This window comes from Pinus tabuliformis, chromosome J, assembly GCF_031772625.1.
Source record: "Pinus tabuliformis cultivar Carrire ecotype Pingquan chromosome J, CPIR1, whole genome shotgun sequence".
NCBI lineage: Eukaryota > Viridiplantae > Streptophyta > Pinopsida > Pinales > Pinaceae > Pinus > Pinus tabuliformis.
Window position 1 is genome coordinate 1,643,069,634 of NC_142295.1, and position 25,506 is coordinate 1,643,095,139.

At 39.5% G+C, this 25,506-nt stretch overlaps 1 protein-coding gene across 1 annotated transcript; it reads right to left on the reverse strand.

Moving 5' to 3' along the window:
- Nucleotides 1–364: 364 nt before the first annotated feature.
- On the reverse strand, nt 365–4,507 carry LOC149233831 (uncharacterized). The gene is made up of 3 exons (XM_089382307.1): nt 2,903–4,507; nt 2,107–2,332; nt 365–1,869 (listed from the first exon to the last, which is right to left on the reverse strand). Exons 1-3 carry the CDS (start codon nt 4,505–4,507, stop codon nt 365–367), a joined length of 3,336 nt encoding a protein of 1,111 aa, XP_089238433.1.
- Between the last annotated feature and the right edge of the window lie 20,999 nt (nt 4,508–25,506).

The window sequence follows — 25,506 nt, forward strand, 5'->3', positions numbered from 1 at the left end:
ATACAATTGTTCTTAAGCCATGCTGGGCTCATTAGTACATTCACAGCTCAACCCTCAGGGAGCTTTTCTGCTGATTGAAACCTGTAGTAGTCTTCCTCCCGGGAGGAGGATTAAAATCCATAAATCAAAATAGCAAGTGTAAACCGGAGTCTCCTTCAGAGAAAGAAAAAACAACCCCGTACAGTCAAAAAAGTATGTCCACCAGCAATAGTAATGTTCCAAAAATATTAAAAAGAGGTCTGAATACTATGATCTATTTGCCGAATGATAAAACTACTAAGGAAAAATATATACAAAATATGTAACAGTATATAGAGAAACTGTAAATGGTGCCGTCAAAAATGGAGCTGATCATATTCTGAAATTACTGTTGCTGATCATATGGAGGCTGGTCTGTTCTGTAAGACTGCCCCTGATGTATCTCTTCTATCGCCCAGCTGCCCGGATCCTGTTGTAGACCAGCCTTAGATAGTTGATCTGCTTCTTCGTTCCTTTCCCTGTAGATATGGCATAATGAGAACCTGTTAAAGAATGTCTTCAGATATAAAATCTCTTCAACAATTGTCATCAAAATTTGATTTTGACAAGCAGCTAAACCATTGATCCAATTTATAACATTAAGAGAATCCCCAAATATCTGAATAGAGTTGATGTTTTTGTGTTGTAGCCAGCATAATAGGAGACGTAAGGAAGAAAGTTCTGCAAAATTATTTGTTCCTGTACCCAACCCAACCGAGGCTTTTAGAGTATGTTCTGAATTGATATGTATGCACATGCCTGCACCAGCCCTATTGTTTTGTGAGGCTCCATCAAAGAAACCACAAGGGATATCCTCCTGTATAATGATGTTATTTTGGTTTGTTCTGGATTTTTTTTCCTCAGGAGGAGGCAGAGCAGAATAAATGGCTGTGATATTAGAGGCAATAACAGAAGTCGGTGTGTTTTGATCTTGGAACAGACTCTTATTTCTCGCAAGCCACACACCCCAGCAGAAGATAATAGGCAAGTTCCTCATATTCCCTTCCGAATAAGTTTGCCACCATTTTCTCCAAGTATCGCCCAGCGGATCATTTCCCCACTGTGCATTTACCTTGAGAAAACCAGTGACCTCCTCCCATATCTTCCTCGAGAAAGAACAGGTGGTAAAAAGATGATTTGTAGTTTCCTCATCAGATTTGCACAAAGGACATCGCCCTGGACCAGCTAAAAACCTAGATTGTAGAGTTTCCCATGTTGGAGCCTTCCTTTTTAAAATACACCAGAGAAAGAGCTTGGATTTGGCAGGGCTTTTGAGTTTCCATAAATCTTTGGACCACCATTCCGGAACTCCCCATCCTTTCTTTCCCAATAGAAAAGAATATCCCTCTTTTGGAGAATACCCCCCAGATTTGCTGTGAGCCCACATTAACCTGTCAGGTTCCTCTCTTATCCTAACATTGGATCGTTTTAGTTCTTTGATGAAGCCTGTCCATTCATTCTTCCATCTAGCATTTAGCCCTAACTCTTCATCGTCCTTCCAAGCCTGTCCCCAAATAGTAGACTGCCCAACTCTTTCCACCTGATTTATTGAGGTGATACCTTTGGACTCAAGATGTCGAAGAAGCCCTGGCGATAAGGCATAAGCTTCATTACACCCAACCCAAGGGTCTCTGCCAATCCTGATTTGTCTGCCATCTCCCACTTTCCATGCTAACCCTTGCTCAATCACTGAGAATGCATCCACCGTGGCCTTCCAAATTACAGAAGAGTTTTTTGCCTTCTTATTCTGACTCCGAATCCAATCTTCCAAAGGCATTGGATCTATATACTTCCTTTTAACCACCCTTGTCCACAGGTTTTCTATAGTTATAAGCCTCCAACCTAACTTTGCTGCTAACGAAGTGCTGAACTCAGGGAGTCTTTTAATCCCCCAACCTCCCCACTCTTTTGGTCTGGCCACTTTGTCCCATGCCACCCATGGTAAACCGGAGGATTCCTTAGAGCCTGCCCATAAAAATCTACAACAAATTCTTCTGATTTTCTCCATTACACCTTTAGGAATCCAAGTTAGGGCAGCCCAGTAAATTGGGATGGCTAACAAGACTGATTTAATAAGAGTCAACCTACCTGCTCTGGACAACCATCTATAGCTCCAATGTGAAATTCTGGATTCAATTTTTGCTATGATCCAGTTCCAGTCTTCTTTTCTGTAAGCAGCTGGTTTTAACCAAAAACCCAGGTATTTGAAGGGAACATCCAGAGATTGGCTAGGAAAAGGAAAAAGATCGGCCAAATGATTTCTTTCCCTTCTATCCACATCTGCCAAACAAACTTGTGATTTCACAGAATTTATCTGCATTCCAGTTGCTTTTAGAAAAAGATCAAAAATGCATTTTATCTCCTTTAATTCGCTGTAATTACCATTAGTAAAAATCAATATATCATCAACGAAAAGAAGATGGGTGATGTAGAGATTTATTGCTACCTCAATACCTTTTACCTTATCCTCTCTTCTGGCTTTATGTATCAGTCTACTAAGCCCTTCAGCCACAAGGAGAAACAGGAGAGGGGATAAAGGACACCCTTGTCTGAGGCCTCTCTGGCTAGTAAAAAAGGAAGAGGCAGCTCCATTGACCAAAACTGCAAAGCTGACATTTGTAATGCACCCCATGATCCAGCTGACAAATGGATAGCTGAATCCCACATGAGTTAGAAGCATTCGTAGATAGAGCTAGCTTATCCTATCATATGCTTTGGAAAGGTCAATTTTGAGAACAACACCCTTCTTTTTCTTCATTTTGACACTATGGATTACCTCCTGAGCGACCCCTATAGCTTCATGGATTTGTCTGTCATCCAGGAACCCAAATTGTTCCATAGATATGTTCCTTGACAAGATTGGAGCTAATCTGAGGGCTATAACCTTTGAAATAATCTTGTAAATGCAGTTACACAATGAAATTGGTCTGAAATCTTCAAAACTTTCCGGCTCATCCTTCTTTGGTATGAGAGCAATAAATGTTGAATTAAATGGTCTATAGATGTCTCCTTTCAGTCTTGACTCTTCAACTACTTCAGTTATCTCGTCTCCAATTTGATCAAAAAAATGGAGAAACAATTCTATTGTCCAGCCATCAGGGCCTGGGCTTTTGTCTTTTCCCATAAGCTTCATAGCTGCTTCAATCTCCGCCTTAGTGACCGGAATTGTAAGATCTTCAGATTCGTCTTCCTCAATGAATCTGGGAAAACATTGCACAGTTTTAAAGACTTCTGCAATAGTAGCCTCTCCTGGATCAGCAAAAATGTTTTGAAAATGTCTTTTCCCTAAACCAGAAAGCTCTGGAAAGGACCTGACATCTCTTCCTTCTTCATCTTTAAGGTGCCATATAGTGTTTATTGATTTCCTTCCTTTTGCAAAATTATGAAAAAATTTAGTGTTTTCATCCCCAAACTTTAGCCAAATTGCCCTGCTCTTTATTCTCCATTCTTCTTCCCTTTCCAAAAGAATTTTGGTTTGCTGCTTCTCCAAAAGAAGGATTCTATCCTTAGATTCTTGAGATGAGTATCCGTCTGAATCCAAACCCTCCATCTGTTTCAGCTCCTCCCTTATACAGATCAGCTCCTCATTTTGTTTCAATTTCCTATCCTTTGCCCAGGAAATTGTAGCTGATTTCAATCTTTTTAAATTTTCCATGAACAAAAAGCTTTTCTCCTCGCCTGCATTGTGTTCAGGGTGAATCCAAGTTTTTTTAAACAGATTGCTGAACGTTGGATCTTGTAGCCAAGCAGGATTAAATTTGTAAGGGGCGGGGGGTTTGTGAGGAGGAGTAGATATGTCTAAGAAAATCGGGAAGTGATCCGAATTCCCTATTTCCTCAACCCACTGTCTGATCAAAGGAGCTTTGGAGGATAAAGAGTCCGACAGCAGGAATCGATCTAATCTTTTGGCAATCCTGTCTGCTCCTATCCTTCGATTCCTCCAAGTAGGCTTTAGCTTGATCGGGAGAGGGTCAATAAAGTTATTCTCTGTGATGAGATTATGGAAAAAATCTGTAAGAGGATCTTCTCTCGCCGATGGTCCCCAAGCTTCAGCTCTACCCAAAGTAAAATTTAAATCACCTCCCATAATCATCACAGGTGCTTTCAAAACAGATTTTGTCATCAATTCATCCCAGAAAAATTCCCTGCCTTGACATGGCCCATAGATATTTACTATGGTGATGGGGAAAAGGAAATCAGGGGATATTATCTCCATTCCCATAACATTCTTCATCCCCCAGTTATTGAGAACTTTTACCCTCCCTTCTTTGTACCCAATTGCAATTCCCCCCGAATGTCCAAAGACATCCATAGCACTGAAAGTCCACCCAGGCAGAAGGGAATTAAGCATAGGTTCAATCTCATAAGCCTTCCCCAGGGTTTCTTGCAGAAAAATAACATCTGCTTTTGAGTTGAAAATCCATTCTTTCAAGGCCAGTTTTTTAGGTTTGCTGGCCAAACCTCTGCAATTCCAGGATGTCAGGATCATTTGATTACTCCCTCAGGGGGATGTGCTGCTCTAAGAACCCCCGGGATGGAATATTGTTTACCATCTGCAACATCCATCTTTGCTTTAAGTTTCGCCTTGGACAGATCAGATTTCCGTCCACGTTTGTTTTTGGATTTGTTCTGTGAATGTATCATTCCCAGCCCACCTAAAGACCCCTGAGTCACTTGGTTCCCACCCAAAGATCTCAGATTGTATGGGCAAGGAGTCCGGGTCACAGGGAGAGAGAGAGGAGGCCATTTGTCTTCACAATTTATATCCAGAAGCGGTAAGGTTTCAGTTAATGTTTCCACATCCGGATTTAACATTAAATGATCCATATTATCAACATTATAATTTTCTTGCTCTTTATATGACGAAGAAGCAATATTATGATTTACAAAAGGATGCTGAGGAGAGATAAAAGAGGAGATAGGAGTCCCTGAGCACTTACCCTTCTCCGATTCGTCGGATTGGTCTTGATTTGTTTCCTCGACGAACCCTTTCACAGCTTCCTGGTCTTTAGCTATTTCCTCGACGACCCCTTCCACAGCTTCCTGATCTTTGCCATTTTCCACCGCCATCTCCTTAGATTGTTCGCATTCATCCGCTGGCCCTTTCTCTGTCTCCTCTGCCTCCAGATTCATTGGGTCTTGCGGCTCCGGCAAGTCCTGCTCCATCGTCATCTGAACATCGTCTTGAACATTTACTCTGTGAGCAGTTGTCCTACGAAAATGTCTCCTTCTTCTCTTATGTGGACAATCTTTTGCCATATGCCCATACTCGTGGCACCAATGGCATCTAAAAGGCAAGTATTCGTAGTCTAAAATCTGCTCATATACATATTCATGGAATTGTAGATTAATCTTTTGTGCCAGGCCCCTGCTCGGTTTGAGCATGACTAGAATGCGCGCAATTGCCCTATTTTTCGTTGTCAAGAAAGACATATCCGCATCCATGTATGCCCCCAACCTATTACCGATGGTTTTGAATACTTCCTCAGTCCATAGGAAGGAGGGTAAACCCGGAGCACGCACCCAAACAGGAAATACATCCGTGCGCTCCTTGATAGCATCAAACAAAGGAGACCATTTTTTTAACAGAACAGGTATGTTATCAATATGCCATATACGCTGCAGGACCCAATCCGCCGATTCTCTGTCAGCAAATCTGAACTTGAACCAACCTTTTGCTAATACTAGGGCTTCGAAATGTACAGGTCTCTCTGACGTGAAACTTCTTTCACCCCATTCTTGAAGAAAATCAGATGTATATAGCTTACCTCTGACTCTGCCTACCAAAGTGCAGTCTGCAACCGCTAGAGCTTCTATCATGGACACCTCCATCCCCAGTACCAGATTGTCTGCTATCACCTGTGTTCCAATGGGTCTTTTCTGTTTCCTTGTCGCTCCTTTTTGCCTTAAGCTTTCCATCGCCGGTCTTCTTCCTTCACGATCCTCGTTATTATCTGGGGTTATCTGTGCTGAGCCCAATAGGGTTTCTGATTCCCACAAAGGCGGGATCTGTCCTGAAAGTCCCAAATCGTCATTCCCAGAGAACAAGTTATCCGCATCCAAACCATCATTACCTTCCTGCCCACCTGCTAAAGAAACGCCGAGCTCGCTTGTTTGAGTCTCAAGTTGGCCTTGGGGTTCTCTTGGAAGGGAAATCCTCGTTATCGAGGTTGAAACTCCTGGAAATCTAGGTTGCTCGAAGCCTGCTGGAAACCCTAAATGGGTTATTTCTTCGAGCCCCTTAGGGTTTGTAAACCGAGTTTTTAGTGATTTGCCCTTTGGGTCCGTGGGCAAACTGGTCGCATTCACCCCTCTCGATTCAGACCCTTTCTCTGGTTGTATAGGGCCGACCTCTGAACCATCATTCTGAACCACTCTGTCTGGCCCCTTGCCTTGGGATAAAACCTGAGGGGTCTCCGCCTGAGATACAGACTCCAGTCTAGGAATTTCTACAGACCCAAAATAGTAATCCACATTCTGAGAATTGATTTCCTTCCCCCACATGGAGAGAATATCTTCAACATCTGGGTCCAGTGCTAAAAACTTTGCGGGTTTAACCATGGTTGAAACTTTCCAAGGTAAAAAGACTACCGACAGACCAAAGTGAACGGAAACAGCAGACAGTTGACAATAATAATGTTTTACATTACCGACCAAAAGAAAATGTCAAAACACGGTTTAACCTCCATCTGCCAGTTGCAATAGCTGAAAGGAAAGCTCCTACGTCGGCAGCTGTGCAGGGCGTCAGGTCTCGACTGCCTACCCAAACCCTGTTCGAGGTTCAGTTCTCTGACCAAGACTCAAAACTCTCCCCTGCTCCATTCCCGCCTCCTAAGTATTATTAATATTTTTAACACTATTAATATCTATTAACATTATTAATATTGATTTATTAACATTATTAACTTTTATTAATATTAATTAGTTTAGTATATTAATTAATTTATATAGCAATTAATTAATATATTAATTATTATTAATATTAATATAATTTCAAATTAAAAAAATTAAATAATTTTAAATATTAATACAATATACTTATTTTTCTATTCTTTAAATACTAATATATATTAAAAATAAATAAACATTTCTCATTCAAAATAAAATAAATAATATTAAATTAACATATATTAAATATTTAATGATTATTATTACCATTAAGGTTATGAATTTTAATAATTTAAATTAATATATTAACTCATCAGTAAAAATTAATATATAAAACTCAACAGTAAAAATAAAAATAATTTATTCAAAATAAATAAATAAATAAATAATAATAATAATAATAAAATAAATAAATAAATTAATTAATTAATAAAAATAAATATTCAAGCCGACATTCCGCTGATCCTTAAATTTATTATCCTCATTATTATTTATTTCCTTCTAATCAGCTCTTCTTTTATCATCATTCATAAGTCCTGATGATGGATCCCAGTTGGGATTTGAAACGTTGACATAAAAATGGTTCGTACTATGGATTCTCCGGTAACTAAGTCAAAAGATACTATGAACTGTTCCAGAAACACCACGCAGGGCGATCTGCTATAGTTAGCTGTGAATAAATATAAACTGTAGTATGCTTGTTTAGGCCTGTACATAAGCCACGCAGGGCCCTTTCAAAAAATTCCCAAAATTTGTCAAAAATTTTGTGTTGTTCCAGAATTTACAAAACCAAAAAGCTTGGTCAAGGACCAAGGTCCCTCTGATAGTGTGGATCTATATATGGCCGGTGGTAATACTGATATTCATTTGTCCCTCTCTGCTCAGTTATCACCCATTCACCTCTGGGCAATAACACGGCCTCCTTGGATAATTTGTCAGCATTGCCGTTATGCTCCCTGTAGATATGAGAGCAAGAGATATTGTTAAATTCTGCCTTGAAAATATTTACCTCGTTTAAAATGTTGCTGAGTGTGTGAATGTGACAAGCAGAAATGCCATTGAACCAATTTATAATAATCTTTGAGTCCCCAAATATATTTAAATTGTTGCACTGGTGTCCCAAGGAGAAATGCAATAAGTGGCGCAAGGTAATGAGCTCAGCATAATTATTGGTTCCAGCTCCCAATCCCATCTTGACTTTATAGAGGTGATGTTCACTGATATACAAAATGAAACCACCACCACAGCCTTGTTGGTTTGCAGCACCGTCAAAGAAAGCCCAGGGAGTATTTTTGTCTATACAAGGAGGAGGATGAGGACGACGCTCTCTAGGAGGCGGAGGATCTGGCAGTTCCCTGAAAGCAGAAATTATCCCAGCCTCAATGTGAGGCCAATGCGCTGGTCTGTTATCGAAGATGAGACGGTTTTGGGCTTTCCATATATACCAACTGACAAGCAAGGGTAGGTTCTGAAGATTTGATCCCTTGTGTCTATTTGACCAATCGTCCCAAGCGCTGCCCAGATCAATTCCATCCCATTGCCCAGTATATCGGATAGAGGTGGATAAGGCACGCCAAAGAGAAAGTATGACGCTACAGTGCAAAAAAAGGTGGTCTGTAGATTCAGATGCACATTTGCACAGAATGCACCAGGTGGGCCCTTGAAAAGCTCTGTGAGTTAGGTGTTCCCCCGTAGGCACCTTGTCTCTCAGAATGCACCAGAAGAATAATTTGGTTCGCGGCGGAGCAGTGAGTTTCCAAATGCTTCTCCACCAGTTTGTAATCGATTCTGGTCTCTTATGAAGATTTAAAGAAATGTATCCTGATTTTGGAGAATATTTGCCATTCTCGGCCTGGCACCATACTAATTCATCAGGTCCCTCTTTAATCCTGATGTGAGATTCAGATAGCGCTGATATATACTCTTGCCATTCCTGGTGCCATCTAGGAGGTAGATCAAGTTGGCGAGCCGATTTCCATGCTTGTGCAAATATCCCTGTGTTCTGTTGATCTGCAATATGTGAGAATACCCTGATCTCATGGGAGTGGAGATACATGATGAGGTCTTGTGAGAGTAAGTGCCTACCTCCACCTTGTTGGCATTATGATTCAGGTTTGGCACTATGGCATAGGTGTTGTACTTGATGGCAACTCACTCAAGTGGCAAATCTCTGTTCAGGCTCTCAAAATGATAGAAAATAAGGGGTTCGTAGGTACACTGTTCAAAAGGTGCGGGCCCGCAGGCACGCCATTCACAAAGTGCGGTCATGTCCGCAGGTTATCCGAACAGAAGGTGCGGACCCCCAGTACACGCACTTTCATGCAGAGAAAAGTGCACGCACGTGGGAAATCCTATGGTGGTCCATGGTATTTAGTCCGACGTATATGATCATATGGTTTTGGTCCGTGGTATAGCATCTAAATTATTGAACCCCGGTTTTGGGTCCCTTGTATTGGTTTTCTATGGTTTTGATCCATGGTTTGAGTAAGGGCTTGCCTATAAAAAGGAAAGGAGATCATTTGGCTAGTCACTTGTGAAATTTGAATATCTTAAGATCTGAAATGTTGGGTGATCGGTTTGAAAAGCTAGATCTAAATCAAGGTAAAATCTATAAATTGTAAGGCGGATCTATTGATAGGTCGTGATCTCTCTGGCGCATGATCAGATTTGTGGATTTGACTGTCTGTGGCACATTGGAGGACTGTTAATTTGGCTCTATTCAGAGGTCCGCAGGCGATCCACGGTGCAGGTGCGGGGGTCTGAAACTAGACTCATCATCAGGACAAAATGTGAGGAGAAAAGAAGGAAATTTTAGGTATAAATATGCAAAACCCAGGATGAAAACCCAGGAAATCTCCCCCTATTTCCTTCTTTTCTCCTCACATTTTGTCCTGATGATGAGTCTAGTTTCAGACTCGAAACGTCGACTACAAAACATGAACACTGTGGAAAATCCGAACTCCATTCAAAAATCACACCACAGTAATCTGCAAACTAAAATAGCCATTTCCTTTAAGGTGCAATTTTTCCTTTCAGCTACACCATTTTGTTGTGGAGTGTATGGAACAGTATGTTGCATTTGAATTCCATTTTCGGTGCAAAAGTTGATGAATGTGTTTTTAACATATTCTCCGCCATTATCAGTTCTTATCTTAAGAATTTGATGTCCATATTGTTTTTCAACAAAGGCTTTGAAGGCCAAAAATGTGTTAAATACTTCGCTCTTGAGTTTTAAGAAGTATACCGAAGTGCGTCTGGAGAAATCATCAATGAAAGTTAAGAAATACTTGCAGCCAGAGAACGAAGCAACATGAAGTGGACCACATAAATCAGTGTGCACAAGCTGTAAAGGGGCTGAGGCGTGCCAAGAGGCACATTTTTCAAAACTGTCCCGATGATGTTTTCCAAGTACACATCCGAAACAAACACCATCTCTGCAAGATACCATAGGAAGACCTGTCACCATATTTTCTTTACATAGATGCTGAAGGGAGCGATAGTTTAAGTGACCAAATCGCTCATGCCAAAGTTTGCTCACTTCATCATTATGAGCAACAAATACTGAGGGAAGATTTGATGACCCAAAGTTGTGAAACTTATACAACCTTGTGGAATCATCAGCAATACCAGTAGCTAGAATCTGTTTAGGATATCTTAAATCCTTGATTGCAACATCATGAGGTGAAAATTCAACAATTTTACCTTCACCTGAATGAGTTATCTGATATACAGATAGAAGGTTGCAGGATAAGGTTGGAACACATAATACATCATTAAACTGACCATTGTCTAGATGAACAGTTCCAGTCCCTACAACATTAAGAGATCTATCATCACCAACATATATATTTTTGGTGTTACACTCATTTAATGAAGAAAACATGGCTTTGTTTTTGGCCATGTGATAAGAGGCTCCAGAATCAATGAGCCACTCATGAGAATGAGAAGAAGAAGATACATTTAATGCATAACCAGACTGAGATGATTGACAACGACATGCAGAAAGTGCCATTCCTGAAGATGAAGTTGAAGTTGAAGTTGAAGAATGCTCCACATGGATGTTATGTTTCTTCATTGCGGCTTCCAAGGCTTCCATCTTCTTAAAGCATTTAGATTCTAAGTGGCCATCTCGATTACAAAAGTTACAATGTCTATCAGTCTTCTTCCATTTGTTTTTATTGGTCTTATCATTTTGCTGAAATGATCTTTCATTTTGAGGGTGAGTTTACTTAGGACCCTTGTTTGGTTTAGGACCATTCTTTTTAGGATATGACTTCTTAGGATTCTTTGAATTTGGTTGCTGCTGGGCGGCTAACGCTTTCTTGGAAGAGTTTCCAAGATTAAGAAGACCAAGGTGTAAGAGTTTTTCTTGTTCTCTTATTAAAGAATCACAAAAAGAGTCAAAGGAAGGGGCCTTGTAGTCTTTTCCTTGACAAATGAAAGCTTCCCTTGTAGAATGGAAGGTGGAAACAAATACAGAGTAGGCTGGTCCCAACTTAGTAAGGATGGAATAAATAAGGTTACTATCTTCTTTCTTAACCTTAACACCTTCCAAGAGATATCTAAGGGTCTTGAATTTGGACAAGAAATCTTCAATGCAAGAAAAATTATTAGGATCCAATGTAAGCAACTCATTTTCATGTTGATGGGCTCTAATTTCATTTTTAATCCCAAAAACTTTAGTGATTTGTTCTAATGCTTCATGAGGAGTATCAAGTTCTGTAATATGGAATCTAAGATCAGGAGAAATAGACATCCCTATCAAACCACGTGCTTGATCTTGTCTATTTTCCCATTTTGCAGCCTTGTCTTCATCTTTTGGTTTCTTCTCTTGGCCTGTGGCTAGAGACCTTTACTTCTAAGTAAATCTTCCATGTAGGATATCCATTGGAAGTAGTTAGTGCTGTCAAGAATGACTTGGCATGGAATTTCCATTTTAAAAAAAACTGAAGCTGAAGATGCTGAAAGTAAGTGTTCCAATGGATAGATCTCGAAAAATTAGGCTGTTTTAAAAAAAAACGGCTCTGAAAAAGGCTTCCGGATGAAGAAATTATGGCTTTTTGAAAAAAAATTGTTGAAGTTGCCGGCAAAGTGCGCGAATGTGCGGGAATGAAAAAAAACGCCCCCACAAAATGGAGATTTGAACCCAAGACCTCTACTCTCTTAAAATAGCTTTGAACCAATTGAGCTATACAAAAAATTTGAGAGAGAGAGAGAGAGAGAGAGAGAGAGGGGGGGGGGCCTTGGGTTGCGTGCTTGCCTTGAGAAAGCTCTTTTTTTCCTACAAAACAAAAACACAAAACCCAACACGAATATGCAAAGAAAAACGAACCTTACGGCTTGAAGTTAGCTTTAGCCGGAAACTAAATATTTTTCTCAATGTTTCTGATTTTCCAAGATCACACTAAGGTGCAGGGAAAAGAGCATACGCATGAGAAAAAAAACTTCCTTTCTGTTTCTGATTTGCCCAGATCGCACAGAGTCGCAGGGCAAAGAGCATACGCAGAAATGAAAGGTATAGATCCGGTAATTAAAAAAATCTAAATAAACAGAAACCAAAATAACCAGAGAGAAAATAATAGTAAACTGCAGATAAACACTGTATACCTCCAGATCTTAAAAATGACGCAGATAGGGCTACCGGAAACCTTTTCGCGTGAAACGAAAGGGGTTCCTCACTGGAACAGATGCTCCGAACACAACAGAGCAGTCCTCTCAGCCCGAAAGCAGTCAAAAACAGTAGATCTAGGAAACGACAGCCGCATGCAGTTCTACCGGCGTCAGATTTGGATCACCAACGGACGCGGCCCTCAAATAGCTCTGATACCATGTAGGAATTTATAGGGTAAGTTCCTCAGAAAGAACACCAAAAGGACACCGCTCACAACCAGATCACAGATCAATACACCAGTATTTTTGACGTGGTTAAAACCCTCAAAGAGGGAAACAGTCCACGGCCTGAGCCAACGTGGCCACTTCAGGCAATTTATTAATCAAAGAATGAAAATTTACATAAGCTTTCTCTCATAGATGGATTGCCCGAATAATGACCCTCCACGTGCTTTAAATAGAACTCATGGACCAATCGAGTGTCAAGTGACGGATCAAGTGTCGGCAATACCGAGGAGAGAGTGAACTGTCGGATCACTACATATCGTGACCGTCGGATTGTAAGTTACAAAATGTACAACGGTAAAGAAACACACTTTACCTAACTCTATACCTAACTCTATACTAGACCAAGTTGAACTTAACTATTTCCTATGTGTCGGAATATCCTAACATAAATCTGGAAGATATATTGAAAAGAATTTGATAATACTAATTCACCCCCCCTCTCAGTATTATTTCCAACACACCTCCAATCCACGGATCTAGTCCAATCTGTGCCAGGGAGCCATCATTTATCCTCCACACCAGATTGTCTCTTATATGGGGCAGGGAGTGAATCAAAGCCTTCCACACTAATGAGATACCTGTCCTCGGCCAACTAGGCAGTCTGACCCAATCCATCAAGTGTTGTGGCCAGATGTATTTATGATATGAGATATGAGTCCATAGGTTCTGACTAGTCAACAGGGTCCAACCCATTTTTGCAGCAAGGGCTTGTGCAAATAGGGGGAGATTTTTTAATCCCCATCCCCTCAATTTCTTTGGCAGCACAATCTTTTGCCAGCTGATCCAGGCGAATATTTTTTGTCTTGATTTATAGCCCAAAGGTATTTGTTGCATAGTTGTTGTAAGCGAGAAAGGATATTCCTAGGTATCCATGCAAGTGCCATCCAGAAAACTGGGGTGGCTTCCAGGACCGATTTGATAAGAACCAACCTTCCCGCCCTGGATAAGTATCTGTGACTCCAACTGGACAGTCTTTTCTCCAATTTTGAGACAAGCCAAACCCAATCTGCTATCCTCTGACTGGTGGGTTTTAACCAAAAACCCAGATATTTGAGTCCTCTATCCATTGGGTGGATACTGTATGGAAAAACCTGATGAGCATAATGTGATTCATGGACAGAAGTGCGAGCAAAAGTGATAGTAGATTTGGATTGGTTGACAAGCATCCCAGAGGCTGACGAGAAAAGGTGAAGGATCCTGGAGAAAGAAAGGGAATCCCGGATGCTGCCATCCAGCAGGATAAGCACGTCATCCACAAATAGTAGATGGGTAAGAAAGCAGTCATCCGAGATCTTGAGGCCACAAAGGTCTCCTTCCCTCTTGGCCGATGCAATTAAACGACTTAGGCCTTCCATGACAATAAGGAAGAGGAGGGGAGATAAAGGAAAACCTTGCCTAAGCCCCCTTTCAGAGTGGAAGAAATGGGAAGCCGAGCCATTTATAAGAACACTGAAAGTGGGAGTGGTAATGCAGGCCATGATCCAAGTAATGAAATTATGAGGGAAACCCAGATGGATGAGAAGCATCTTGATGTAGAGCCAGCTGACTCGATCGAAAGCTTTCGACAGGTCGATCTTGAGAATGATACTTTTAAGATGTCTGGACCAGATAGAGTGTAGGGCTTCTTGAGCCGATCCTATGGCTTCATGAATCTGTCTGGCTTCAAGGAAGGAAAATTGTTGAGGAGCAATATGCCGGGAGAGAATAGGTCTGAGACGGTTGGCAATAATCTTGGAAATGATCTTGTAAAGACAGTTGCACAAAGATATGGGTCTGTAATCATCGAAAGAGGATGGAGAATCAGACTTTGGGATGAGAGCAATAAAAGTCGAATTGATGGCATGATATAGAGATCCAGTAGCTCTGCTTTCCTCCACTACCTTCAGTAGGTCTGGCCCCAATATCTCATAGAAGGCAAGATAGAACTCAATAGTCCAGCCATCCGGGCCTGGACTCTTATCCTTTTTGAACCATTTTAATGTGCCTTCCAGTTCCCCAGAGGTTACCGGTGCAAAGAGCTCTTCTGCATCTTCCTCATTGACAAATCTAGGGAAATGACCTGCCACATTTATGATATCAGCCAGATTTGCATCTGGAGGACTCTTATAGAGGTTCCTGAAGTGAGTAGTACCTAGATGGGAGAGCTTGTTGAAAGAGTCAGCTAGGCCTCCCTCAGGTAGAGGGAGATTCCAGATAGTATTAGCAACCCTTCGACCCTTTGCATAATTTTGAAAGAACCTAGTATTGTCGTCACCAGCTTTCAGCCAAATGGCTCTGCTCCTCAGCCTTTGGGATTCCTCCCTCACTTTTAGAATATGGGCCTTTTGATTTTCCAGCTCGATCAAATGCACCTTATCATCCGCTGAGATGAATCCCAGACTTCAATCATCTAATAAGGAGCTCAGTTCAGCTTCAATGTGAGTGAGCTGTGCATTTTCCCGAATAAGCTTTTCCTTAGCCCAATTGATAGAGAGGTGTTTGAGCTTGGATAGGTTATTGCAGAACCCCTTTGCCAATGATTCATCTCTGTTGATAGGGTTGGCAGTCCAGAAGTCAGAGACCAATTTAATGAAATCAGGGTCCTGCAACCAGACGTGATTGAATTTAAAGGGGGCTTTCGGCTTTTGGTGAGGTCCTTGGATTTCCAGATATATAGGGGAATGATCTGAAATACCCCCTGAGCCTACCCATTGCTTGTAGTGATGCAGTTGTTGTATAAGCGGACCCTTCATCAAAAATCTGTCTAGTCTTCGAGCCAAAGCTGCTTCACCCACTCTCCTGTTTCTCCAAGTGGGGAGTGGTTTGTGCATGGGGACATCTACAAAATTGGTCTGATCCAGAAGATTTGTCATGTGCCCTGTGATAGCATCAACCTGAGCCGAAGACCCCCAGGATTCGCTGAACCCCAAGGAAAAGTTTAGGTCCCCTCCGATGATAATGTGATCCGAGGCCAGAATCGAGAGATTTAGGAGATGGTGCCAGAAATGTTCTCTCTGATGACAGGGTCCATATACATTCACGATCCGAAGATTTTTACTGAGTTCAGCAGAGAAAATATCGATGCCCATGAATCCCGATCCCCCCCAAGATGCATCAACCCTAATGGATCTAGGGTTATATCCTATTTCCAGTCCCCCCGATCTCCCTACAGCATCTATAGCCACAAAATTCCAGCTCGGGACCAGAGATTGCAGAGAACGGGTAATGTACTCGGCCGGACCGAGGGTTTCTTGAAGCAGAATAATGTCAATCGGTTCAACTTCAAAGAGTCTCTGCAAGGCTAGTTTCTTGGAGGCACTAGCCATGCCCCTGCAATTAAAGGACAGGAATTTCATGGGGGAACACCTCTCGGGGTATAATTTTCTCTAAGGACCCTTCGAGAGTGGATTGACGGCCAGAGGCTACCTCCGCCCTTGCTCGCAAAATGGCTTTGGAGAGATCAGACTTCCTCCCTCTGGAAGTCAAAGGACCAGAGCCTGGTAAAGAGAGCCCTAATCCGGCCTGACGAGTCAGAATATCCTTGGAGTGGGATCTGGAGTGGAGGAAATAATGGTGTGTAGGTGAGACCCCAGAGGATGTCGACAAGATGGAGGAATTAGAAGGAGAAAGCAGAGATGGGGCAGAGGAGGCGATTAGGGGAGGGGCCGACATGTTACAGTGTGCCATGGAAATCTGAGCCGATGAAACAACAACAGATGAGATATTTTCAAATGATGAGGGGGAAGGGTTCAGAGAAATACCCGAGACTTGTGCGGCTTCAGCGACAGCATGAGCTCTGGTCATCGGCGGCGAAGATGGTCCATGCCCAGCCACCCCTGTCTTGAGAAGAGGAGAGATTGCCGATGAGGTAGGACCCGAGGGGGGAGGGCGAGAGACTGCCAGTGAGTTGACCCTGGATGGAATAGGAGTTACCTTTGGAGAGTCCTCTGATTTCCTGTTGAGTGGGAAATCTTTGTAGAGATGTCCCACCTTATGACACCATCTGCAGCGAAACGGAACCCCTTCATAATCCAAGATCTGGATCCTGTTGTACTTCCCCCACTGTAGAGTTATCTTTTCCTCCAGTCCCTCACGAGTGTCCAAATGGACCAGAACACGGGCAAGGGTTCGGTTTTTTGATTCAACAAAAGTGCGGTCGTGGTCCAAATATGTTCCTAGGGCATTTCCAATTCTGATAAAAACTTCCTCACACCAGTACTGTAATGGGAGCCCTGGCAATCGTACCCAGAGTGGTCCAGCCCCAATTTGTTCTCGTTCAGGGTCGAATAATGGGCTCCACCGCTTGAGAAGGACCGGAGCCATCTCGATGTGCCAGTACCTGGCAAGTACCAGATCCGTGTAAACTTCCTTTGCAAAGTGTAAGGAGAACCACCCTCGGGGCAGGACGTGAACTTCAGGCAGTTCCTTCAACAAAGCACCCCAAATCTCCTTGACCCATTGTGTCAGCCTGTTGGCCGAGTATGCTCGACCACGCACATGTCCAACCAGCACTGTGCACGCCATGACCGCAGCTTCCCCTATGGCCGAGGTCTTGCCAAATCTGATAGTAATATCTTTAGTGGTCGCCTTTATGCACTTAGTCTTCCTTTTTTTGGTGCGAGGAGCCGAAGGGTGATCCACCAAAGGGTTTGGGACACCTTCTGGGGAAATATATTTTGCTAGTTTTACTTTCACCACTAGGGTCTCAAAACAGCCTGAAGGCTGGGGACCCGAGGCAGAAGGGTTTGCTGCTGCAGATACGGGGATGTCCACCGGGGGCACGGTGAGGAAAGTTGAGAGGGGCAGATGGGGGTCAAAAGAAGGCGAGGGAGGCGTATATGTAGAAAGAAAATGTAGGGTGCCCAGAGATAGAGGAGGGGCTTCGAGACCTGGTGAGTCAACAGGAAGCGGCTCAGAGAGAGATGGCGCAGAGCAATACCCCGGTAAGGTGACGACAGGCGAAGCAGATGGCGGAGTCGGGGCAGATAATAGGATAGGGTTCGTAGCCGTTGAAGAGAAACATGGGTTTCCAAAAATTACCCGATCTGGAAAGGGTTCCTCGGAGTAATCCACTTCTTCCACCTCCATATTATCCCCCATATTCCAGCCAGTAGTCGGTAGCCGAAAGCGACGGGTGTGAAGATGGTAACGGCAACAGCAAGAGGCAGCAAGCGGCGACAGTATAGGGTTGTAGTCTTCAGTAATTGCAGTAAAACCCTAGGGTATTACCCTAATCCCGCACGGATGACTTTCATTTTCCTCCTCCCGACGTCTTTCTGAAGTCATTGATAAAAGTATTTGTTACCATGCGATGAAGGTTATATACCAAAGAACAACGATGAAAATATTCAATAAACAATGTTATGGAGATTCCATATCAATGCTATGATGGATATATATGAAGCCATGCAATAATATAATATGGTCATGTGTTGTATGTAGGGTTTAGCAATGTGCTACAATGACAAGGAAAAAGAATGAATTAGAGAAGAAGAAACTTGAAGAACATATGATAACATGAAAGATGGGAATTACCGAAGACCTCTCCGCTACTCAACTCAAACTATAGAGAAGAAACTAGTTGATCCCATCATATATATATATATATATATTATTTATTATTTATTTATTTTGAAAATTTTGTATAATTCTTAATTCTTCATTTTTAATACTTCTTTTTAATTTTTATTTTTAGTATTATTATTTATTATTTTATTTATATAGTATATATATATATATATATATATTATATATATATATATGTATATTAATCTATTTTACTCATTAATTCTGTTTCACGTTTATATTTTTATATTCCAATTTTATTTCAATTTATGGGAATGTTTTTGAACGTTTGTAATTATTATTTTCATTTTCATTTTACTTTGACTTTATAACGTTTCAATAAAAAAAAATTAATTTTAATTTTTGACTTTCTAACGGATCAATTTATTTTTCCTTGGTTTCTCTAAAGCCTCTCCACAGATATATATATATATATATATATATATATATATATATATATATATATATATATATATATATATATTGTTAATGTTAGATCAAATACTCCACCTTTGCCCTGATGATGAACCACAGTGGAGGGTTTGAAACGTTGGCTCCAGGAAAATATTCGATGTGATTTCTCCAAAAAAATTCTCTCTAATCATGAGGTTCATTTACAAATTCGTCTGCCATGATAAGGGTTTTATAATTCTCGACCTTGTTGAACTATATCTCTTGCAAATATCCACAAATACCCAAAGAAACCTGGCTATGATACCAAATTATCCTTAAACTACCGTGGATATTCCACTGGACAGTTTGTAACAAAAAATTTGATAATATTATATTTAAAATCTGAGATTTTACACTATTACGATTTTATTAAACTTTAAAATATGTAGATTTATCTGTAATTAGTGCATGCATGCGAATGGAAATTATGTAGAAAAGTATATAATGACCAAATAAGCTCACACACACACACATAAGACACAATATATGATCTCTATAAAACCCTTTTAGGATAAACCCGAGTTGGAAGGTGAGGTCGCTTCACTTTCTTTCTATGTCTAGAAATATGGTTGCAAGTATAAAGAAGTAATGCATGTGGCCCATGGGCTGCTACAGTGCACAAATACTCTCTGCGTGCTCTACCTCCTATCTCTCTTGGCTATATTTTCTCAACTATGGAACAAAATTCTCTCGAAATAATGGAATGCCTCTTCCTCTTAGTGGCTTGGTTATAACACATCCCAATAGCCTACTAGTGCACTTCCCAAGCCAATCATCAGACCTTGGGAAGAGCTTGTGAGAAACAAACACAAAACCAGTCTTGGATATGAAAAGGATGTTTCCTTTCATTTCCATAATACTCTAATACCATTCAGTTTAAAAGTGTTGGGGTTCTTCATGAAAATTCATATTTAACTCTTCAAGACCCTGCTCCTCTTCGACAACAACAAAAAATTGTCAAATTCGAACACTATAATCGAGTTGGCCATGTGAAAGATCATTGTTTTGATCTTCATCCATGTGAGAATTGTAGTAAGAATACTAATCATTCAAATAGATACTTTAGAAACAAGCCTCCTACAAGAAGGAATACTCACTTTAGATGGATCACTTCTTGGCGACGGGCTTCAACAACCAAGAAAATATTCTGGTCATGCCACAGAAATATTATCAAGTATTGAAACATCTTGTAGTTGAGATTTCTTCATCTTCTCACCTTTTATTTTATAAGGGGGAATTGATGGTCATCTACAAGCTTCAAAGATACATCGAACAAACTGGAGCCACAACTTGAGCTTGTCAACTGAGCCTACAACCAAATGTTGAAAATAGTAACAAGAAATGATAAAAATAGAATTCAGAAATTCCAATTTTAATTTGTCCTTGAATTAAAATCGAATTTAGTCTCACCAGCTGCTTGGAAATAATTATTTAATTCATCATGGATTAATTAGTTGGATAAATTCAAGTTAGAAGTCTTTCTGAAGTCATGCAACAATTATCCCTTCAATTAAGGATATTATCCCCTAATTAAGGAGATAAGATTGAGTTATATTTGAATTGTAATAATTTAGCTTAGTTTACTAAGTTAATTCCAGTTAAATTAGTTCCAAACTATTTGAGGAACTAATAGAGAGTTATCAGTCAGTTGATGCATGCATGCACTCAACCACTGTACTCCAGATAACTGAAGATTCCCTTATCAAAAACTCATGCATTTTTATTCTGAGAAAGACCCAGTTGAGCTAAATGTCAAGGACAATGTACTATCAGTTGCATGTGTTTTCCTATAAAGGAAACTCATGCACGCAGTCAAGGTAAGTTTCCTTGGAGGATTGCACAGTTTTGACAATGTGTTAGAGCAGTGTTCCACTTGGTGAGGTGAGAATCATCCACTAGGAACATGGCAAGGAAATAGGAGCTTGGAGGGAAGAGGAGAAGGCTTGTGAGAAGCCAAGATTGCCTGTGAGAATCTGTGAGGATTGTACTGAGAGCTGGCTAGCTGTGAGAGCTAAGGCTTTGTATAATTCCTATATATTTCCACCTTGTATGATAATAAAAATAGCAGGGTTTTTAGCTTAGGCTTTCCCCAAAGTATTTTCATGTGTCTTGAATGATTGGTTCTTCTTCTTCTAGTTATATGTGTTCAGCTCGATCTTTCTCTATCTTTAGGCTTCCGAAAATTGATAGTAGAAGTAGGTTATAATATTTTGCTTGGGTATATTGCATTATCAGGTTAATCTATAGTCAGATTTTCTACAGAGATCTCAGAGGTAGATTTGTAGAGAATTTGAAGAATTTCTACACCAAAGTCATCCATACCTAGATTCAGAGTTGTAGTCGAAGACAGAGAAATGCCCCATGAGCGTGCATTTGTTGGTGGCCTTCCTTAAACCACCATAGGTTAATACCTCAATGGTCTCATTTTTTAGAACACTTCCTCTAGGAAAACACTTCAACTTCTAGACATATTTGGAATGTTCAAGGAACTGCCTCAAGCATTCTAGGTTTAGACCTTAATGGTTTCCCCTTTTAGAAAAATAGGGTGCACTTCCTCTAGTAGAAGAATTCAACTTGTAGCCAGATTTGGAATTGTTCCAAGAACTACACTAATAATTCCAATGGTTGGTGGCCATCCTTAAACCACTATCATTTGATACCTCGAGTTCTCCCACCTTATACCATCAATTTAGAGAGCACAACCATCCAATTGTTGCCATGTATTCTTGAGTTTTTGTATTTCTTCTCTCTTCTTGGACTCAATATACCCCTTTGGATTAAGGGGGGGAATGTTGGACACCTAATCCACTAAGGGTTATGGTGTGGAATGTGAACAATCATTGGAGTCTAAGATACCACTTGGAATATGAAAACCAAGGTTCACTATACATTGTATAAATATGTAAATCTTGTGAATAAAATGTATCTCACAATTTATCTTATCTATTGTCTATCATTTGTGAGTGTTTTAACAACTTCAATTTGTAGGATAAGATATGGTATATTGATTTTAATTTTAAGATTATATATTATAAAACACTTCTAGATTTACATTTTCATTCACAACTTTTTAGAGATGCTACAAACCCAAACTTCATATCGACATAAAATAGCATGAGTGAAAAGAGTCTCAAGAAGGGTTATTTTTTTCTTAGAACTAAATATTTGTTGATTTATAGGTATTCTCAAAATCAAAATAGCGAATTTCTAATCTCTATTAATCCTTTTATCTATGTTATGGTTCCTATAAAGTTTTTGAAGAAAGGTAGAATCTAAGATAGTTATATAAATTAACTCCCTCTATGTTATTATTTTCATGCACAATATTAACATAAATGATTGTTTTGGCTTTCTTATTATAATCTTTGTTTTGTTAGTTCTCATTGGCATTCTTGTGCTAGAAAAAAACCCTTGAGAATTCTTAGTTGCTTGTCGAGATTAAATGGAAACATTTATATAAGAACAATATGTTAGATCCCTATAATACTAGTGTAGCCTCCCCCATATTGTTATTTTTGTGCTCCATCGAAGCTCACTATTTTTATTATTGTTTCATATTATTATTTTTATGTAGGCCCTAGTTATATTGTGACCTCTTAGACTCCTATATGTACCAAGGAGGTCTTGTCATTTGAATCATCAAGGAATTATTCATTTATGTGATGTAAAAGGACGTTTCCCCCTCAAAGAGGCTTATTTTCAAGTTGTCGATCTATCTTTTATTCTATTTTTTGATATAGTTACATAAGATTTGGTATCAAAACTCTGGATCCTAGGTTTTCACTATTTCAAACAGGTCATCTTGGAATTTTCGCTATAAAAAAATTTCTACGGTGTTTCAGAAGCTAAGATTTCTACCACATGGAGTTGAAAACTTGGTAAACTTCGTGTAAAAATTTCAGATCATGTTTCACTATATTTTCTAATATATGGTCTAAATAAGTTAGGGTTGATGCATGCTCCATAATTCATTCTCAAACATGTGACATATGGACAATCATCATAACTTTCACTTTGAGAATCAGATTTGAATTCTCTAAAACAATTTTGAAAGTGCACAAATTTTAGTTTCATGAGGACAAATTTTAGGGTCGAAGGTCGAAACAAGTACACATGGAAGTCTATACACGTTAGTTATACTAAACCAGTCCATAATCAATTGATCATGGGAGATTTGGTATAATTTTATCTTGAAGAATCCAAATTCGGTCTAACTTTTGGGGTTGGAGAGAGGACATAAAAATCCACCTCAAGACAAAATTTCAAACCTTGGGAGGCTGAAATTACAAATATACAATAGTTTCAAGATTGATATCCTAAAAGCAAGAAAAATTAATCCAACAAAAATTTCTTCTATAACACATGAAGAAGAGGAAGAAATGCAACATGATATATCAAAATTACGAGACCAAGTGCAAAAAATATTCTCTTGCAAAGTGTAACGAAAAATGATTTGGAATCAATGATGAAAGTTAATATGGATGGTTTAAAAGGGGACATGGATGGTTTAGAAGCAAAAATGAAAAGGGACATAGAAGGTTTGAAGGATGGTTTAAAAGCATAAATGGAAGGTTTGATAAATTTGTTACAATAAATGATTCCTAATGGCGACAAGGTATTCCATGAAAGTCATGATGAAAACAAAGGAATGTGAATCATTATTTTAGAGACTCTAACTTTAGGTTTAATACCAACCACATTCCAAATATCAATATGAGGAAGTTTGACGACAGGGATCCAGTAACATGGATACTGTAGGATGGAGCAATTCTTTGATCTACACAATGCGAAACACACAAAAAAGGTACACATTTCATATTTATATTTAGAACCTAATCAATTTGTATGGTATCGATGGATTTGTTCTCATAAATAACTAGTCACTTGAACAATTTTTAGGGAGGAATTGCGAGTACATTATGAGGATAAAGAGAAATACCTTCTTCATCCAAACGATAAATCTCAAACAAAAGGGTTCAATTGGGGAGAACGTTGAGGACTTAAAAAGATTGAATATCAAGGTAACTGATATTCCAACAGAACATTTGATTGATGTCTTCTTAGGGAGTTTAAAGGATAACATCCAACATGAGGTTAGTCTTTGGGAACCTTATTCATTAGAGAATGCATTCAAGGTGGCAAGAAAAGTTGAAAGCAAAATTATGGCAACAAGGAGGTCTACCAATCAAAACTATAAAGATGGAAATATTGTTGTTCCTATCTTCCCACAACCTATAAGGTTGAAACCACAACAACTGGAGGAAAAAAAGAGAAAAAGGGTTTGTTACATTTGTGATAGAAAATATACTAAAGATCATAAGTGTGATGAGAATAAATTATTTTACATAGGTTGTGAAGAGGAGGAAGAAATGGAACAAGAAACATAAAAAGAAGAAGATATACACTAGGAACCAACCCCAATGGATGAAAAATAAGAACATAATCCAACCATATCTTGTAATTCATTGGTGGGAATTACCACTCTTCAAACTCTCAAGATAGAAGGGTATATCAAGAAGAAAAAGGTAGTAATGCCGATTGATTAAGGTAGTATTCATAATTTTATTCATTGTAAGATAGCGAAGGATTCGAATTGGTTTCTATATCTAGCACCATAGTTTCAAGTGATAGTTGCAAATGGGGGAACTATATATCACTCAGGGAAGTGCCATAATATCAATCTGACCATGGGGGAATATGAATTGAATAGTGCAATGTTTTCCATTCCAATGGGTGGTGCATATGTTATTAGGAGTCCAATGGTACAATATATGGGGACAATAGCTTTTAATTTTCAAGAAATTTTCTTGAAATTTTTCCCAGAAGGAAAAGAAATTGAATTAAGGGGTATCAAAGGGAAACCTAGCAAGATAATAATTTGTAATGGAATGAAAAAGATTTTGAAGAAGGAATAAAAAGGGGTAATTGCAAAATTATGTTTGCTAGATGTTCAAACATCTAAGTCGTCCATTTCTCCATATCTCCAAAGAATCCTTGAAAATAATTCCAAGGTATTTGAGACTCCCAAAGGTCTCCCACCTATTCGCAATCACGATCATGTTATTCACTTGATTCTAGGAAGTGTTCCTCCAAACATTAGACCTTAAAGATATCCCTATACCAAAAATAATGAAATTAAATCTATGGTTGCATAAATGCTAGAGGCAATTCAACCTAGCCAAAGTTATTTTTCTTCTCCATTTGTAGAAATTAGGCTTTAGATTTGCAATTTCTCATGAAGTTTTAATCAAAATCGTAAGACACATATCTACACTAATGCTCTGCGAACATTAATTCACAATTTAGAACAAAAATTTCACACATGAAAGAAGGAATAACACACATGCAGCAAGTATTTTTCTCCAAGGAAAGGAATCTGCTAAAAAACCCAATGTCTCTTGCATTAATCAAATGAAATAGAGATGTATTACAATTGATTTTCTCAACTGAGCTCACCTTGCAAGTGCACAACCTATCTCTCTGCTCACTTAAGGCCTCTAACCCATAATTAGTAAAATTTTGCCTTGGCTTGAGCTCCTATTTCCTTTTGTTGTTCCTTGAGGAATTATCCCCTATTATTTAGGAAATTCCATCAATTAAATTTTTCAATTCCTTTAGACTAATCATCTGACAGCATGCAACACATGTACGCTCAAGACTAGTCTACAACTGATGTTACACTGCCTTGGAATCTCCACCTTAATT

What these genes read in the sequence shown, in the direction of transcription:
- LOC149233831 (XM_089382307.1), bottom strand. Translation starts at nt 4,507, where the DNA reads ATGATCCTGACATCCTGGAATTGCAGAGGTTTGGCCAGCAAACCTAAA. An exon ending in TTTACAAGATTATTTCAAAG is followed by an intron (nt 2,333 to 2,902) that starts GTTATAGCCCTC and finishes ACTGGAATGCAG; the next exon opens with ATAAATTCTGTGAAATCACA. An exon ending in TAGATGGTTGTCCAGAGCAG is followed by an intron (nt 1,870 to 2,106) that starts GTAGGTTGACTC and finishes CTTCGTTAGCAG; the next exon opens with CAAAGTTAGGTTGGAGGCTT.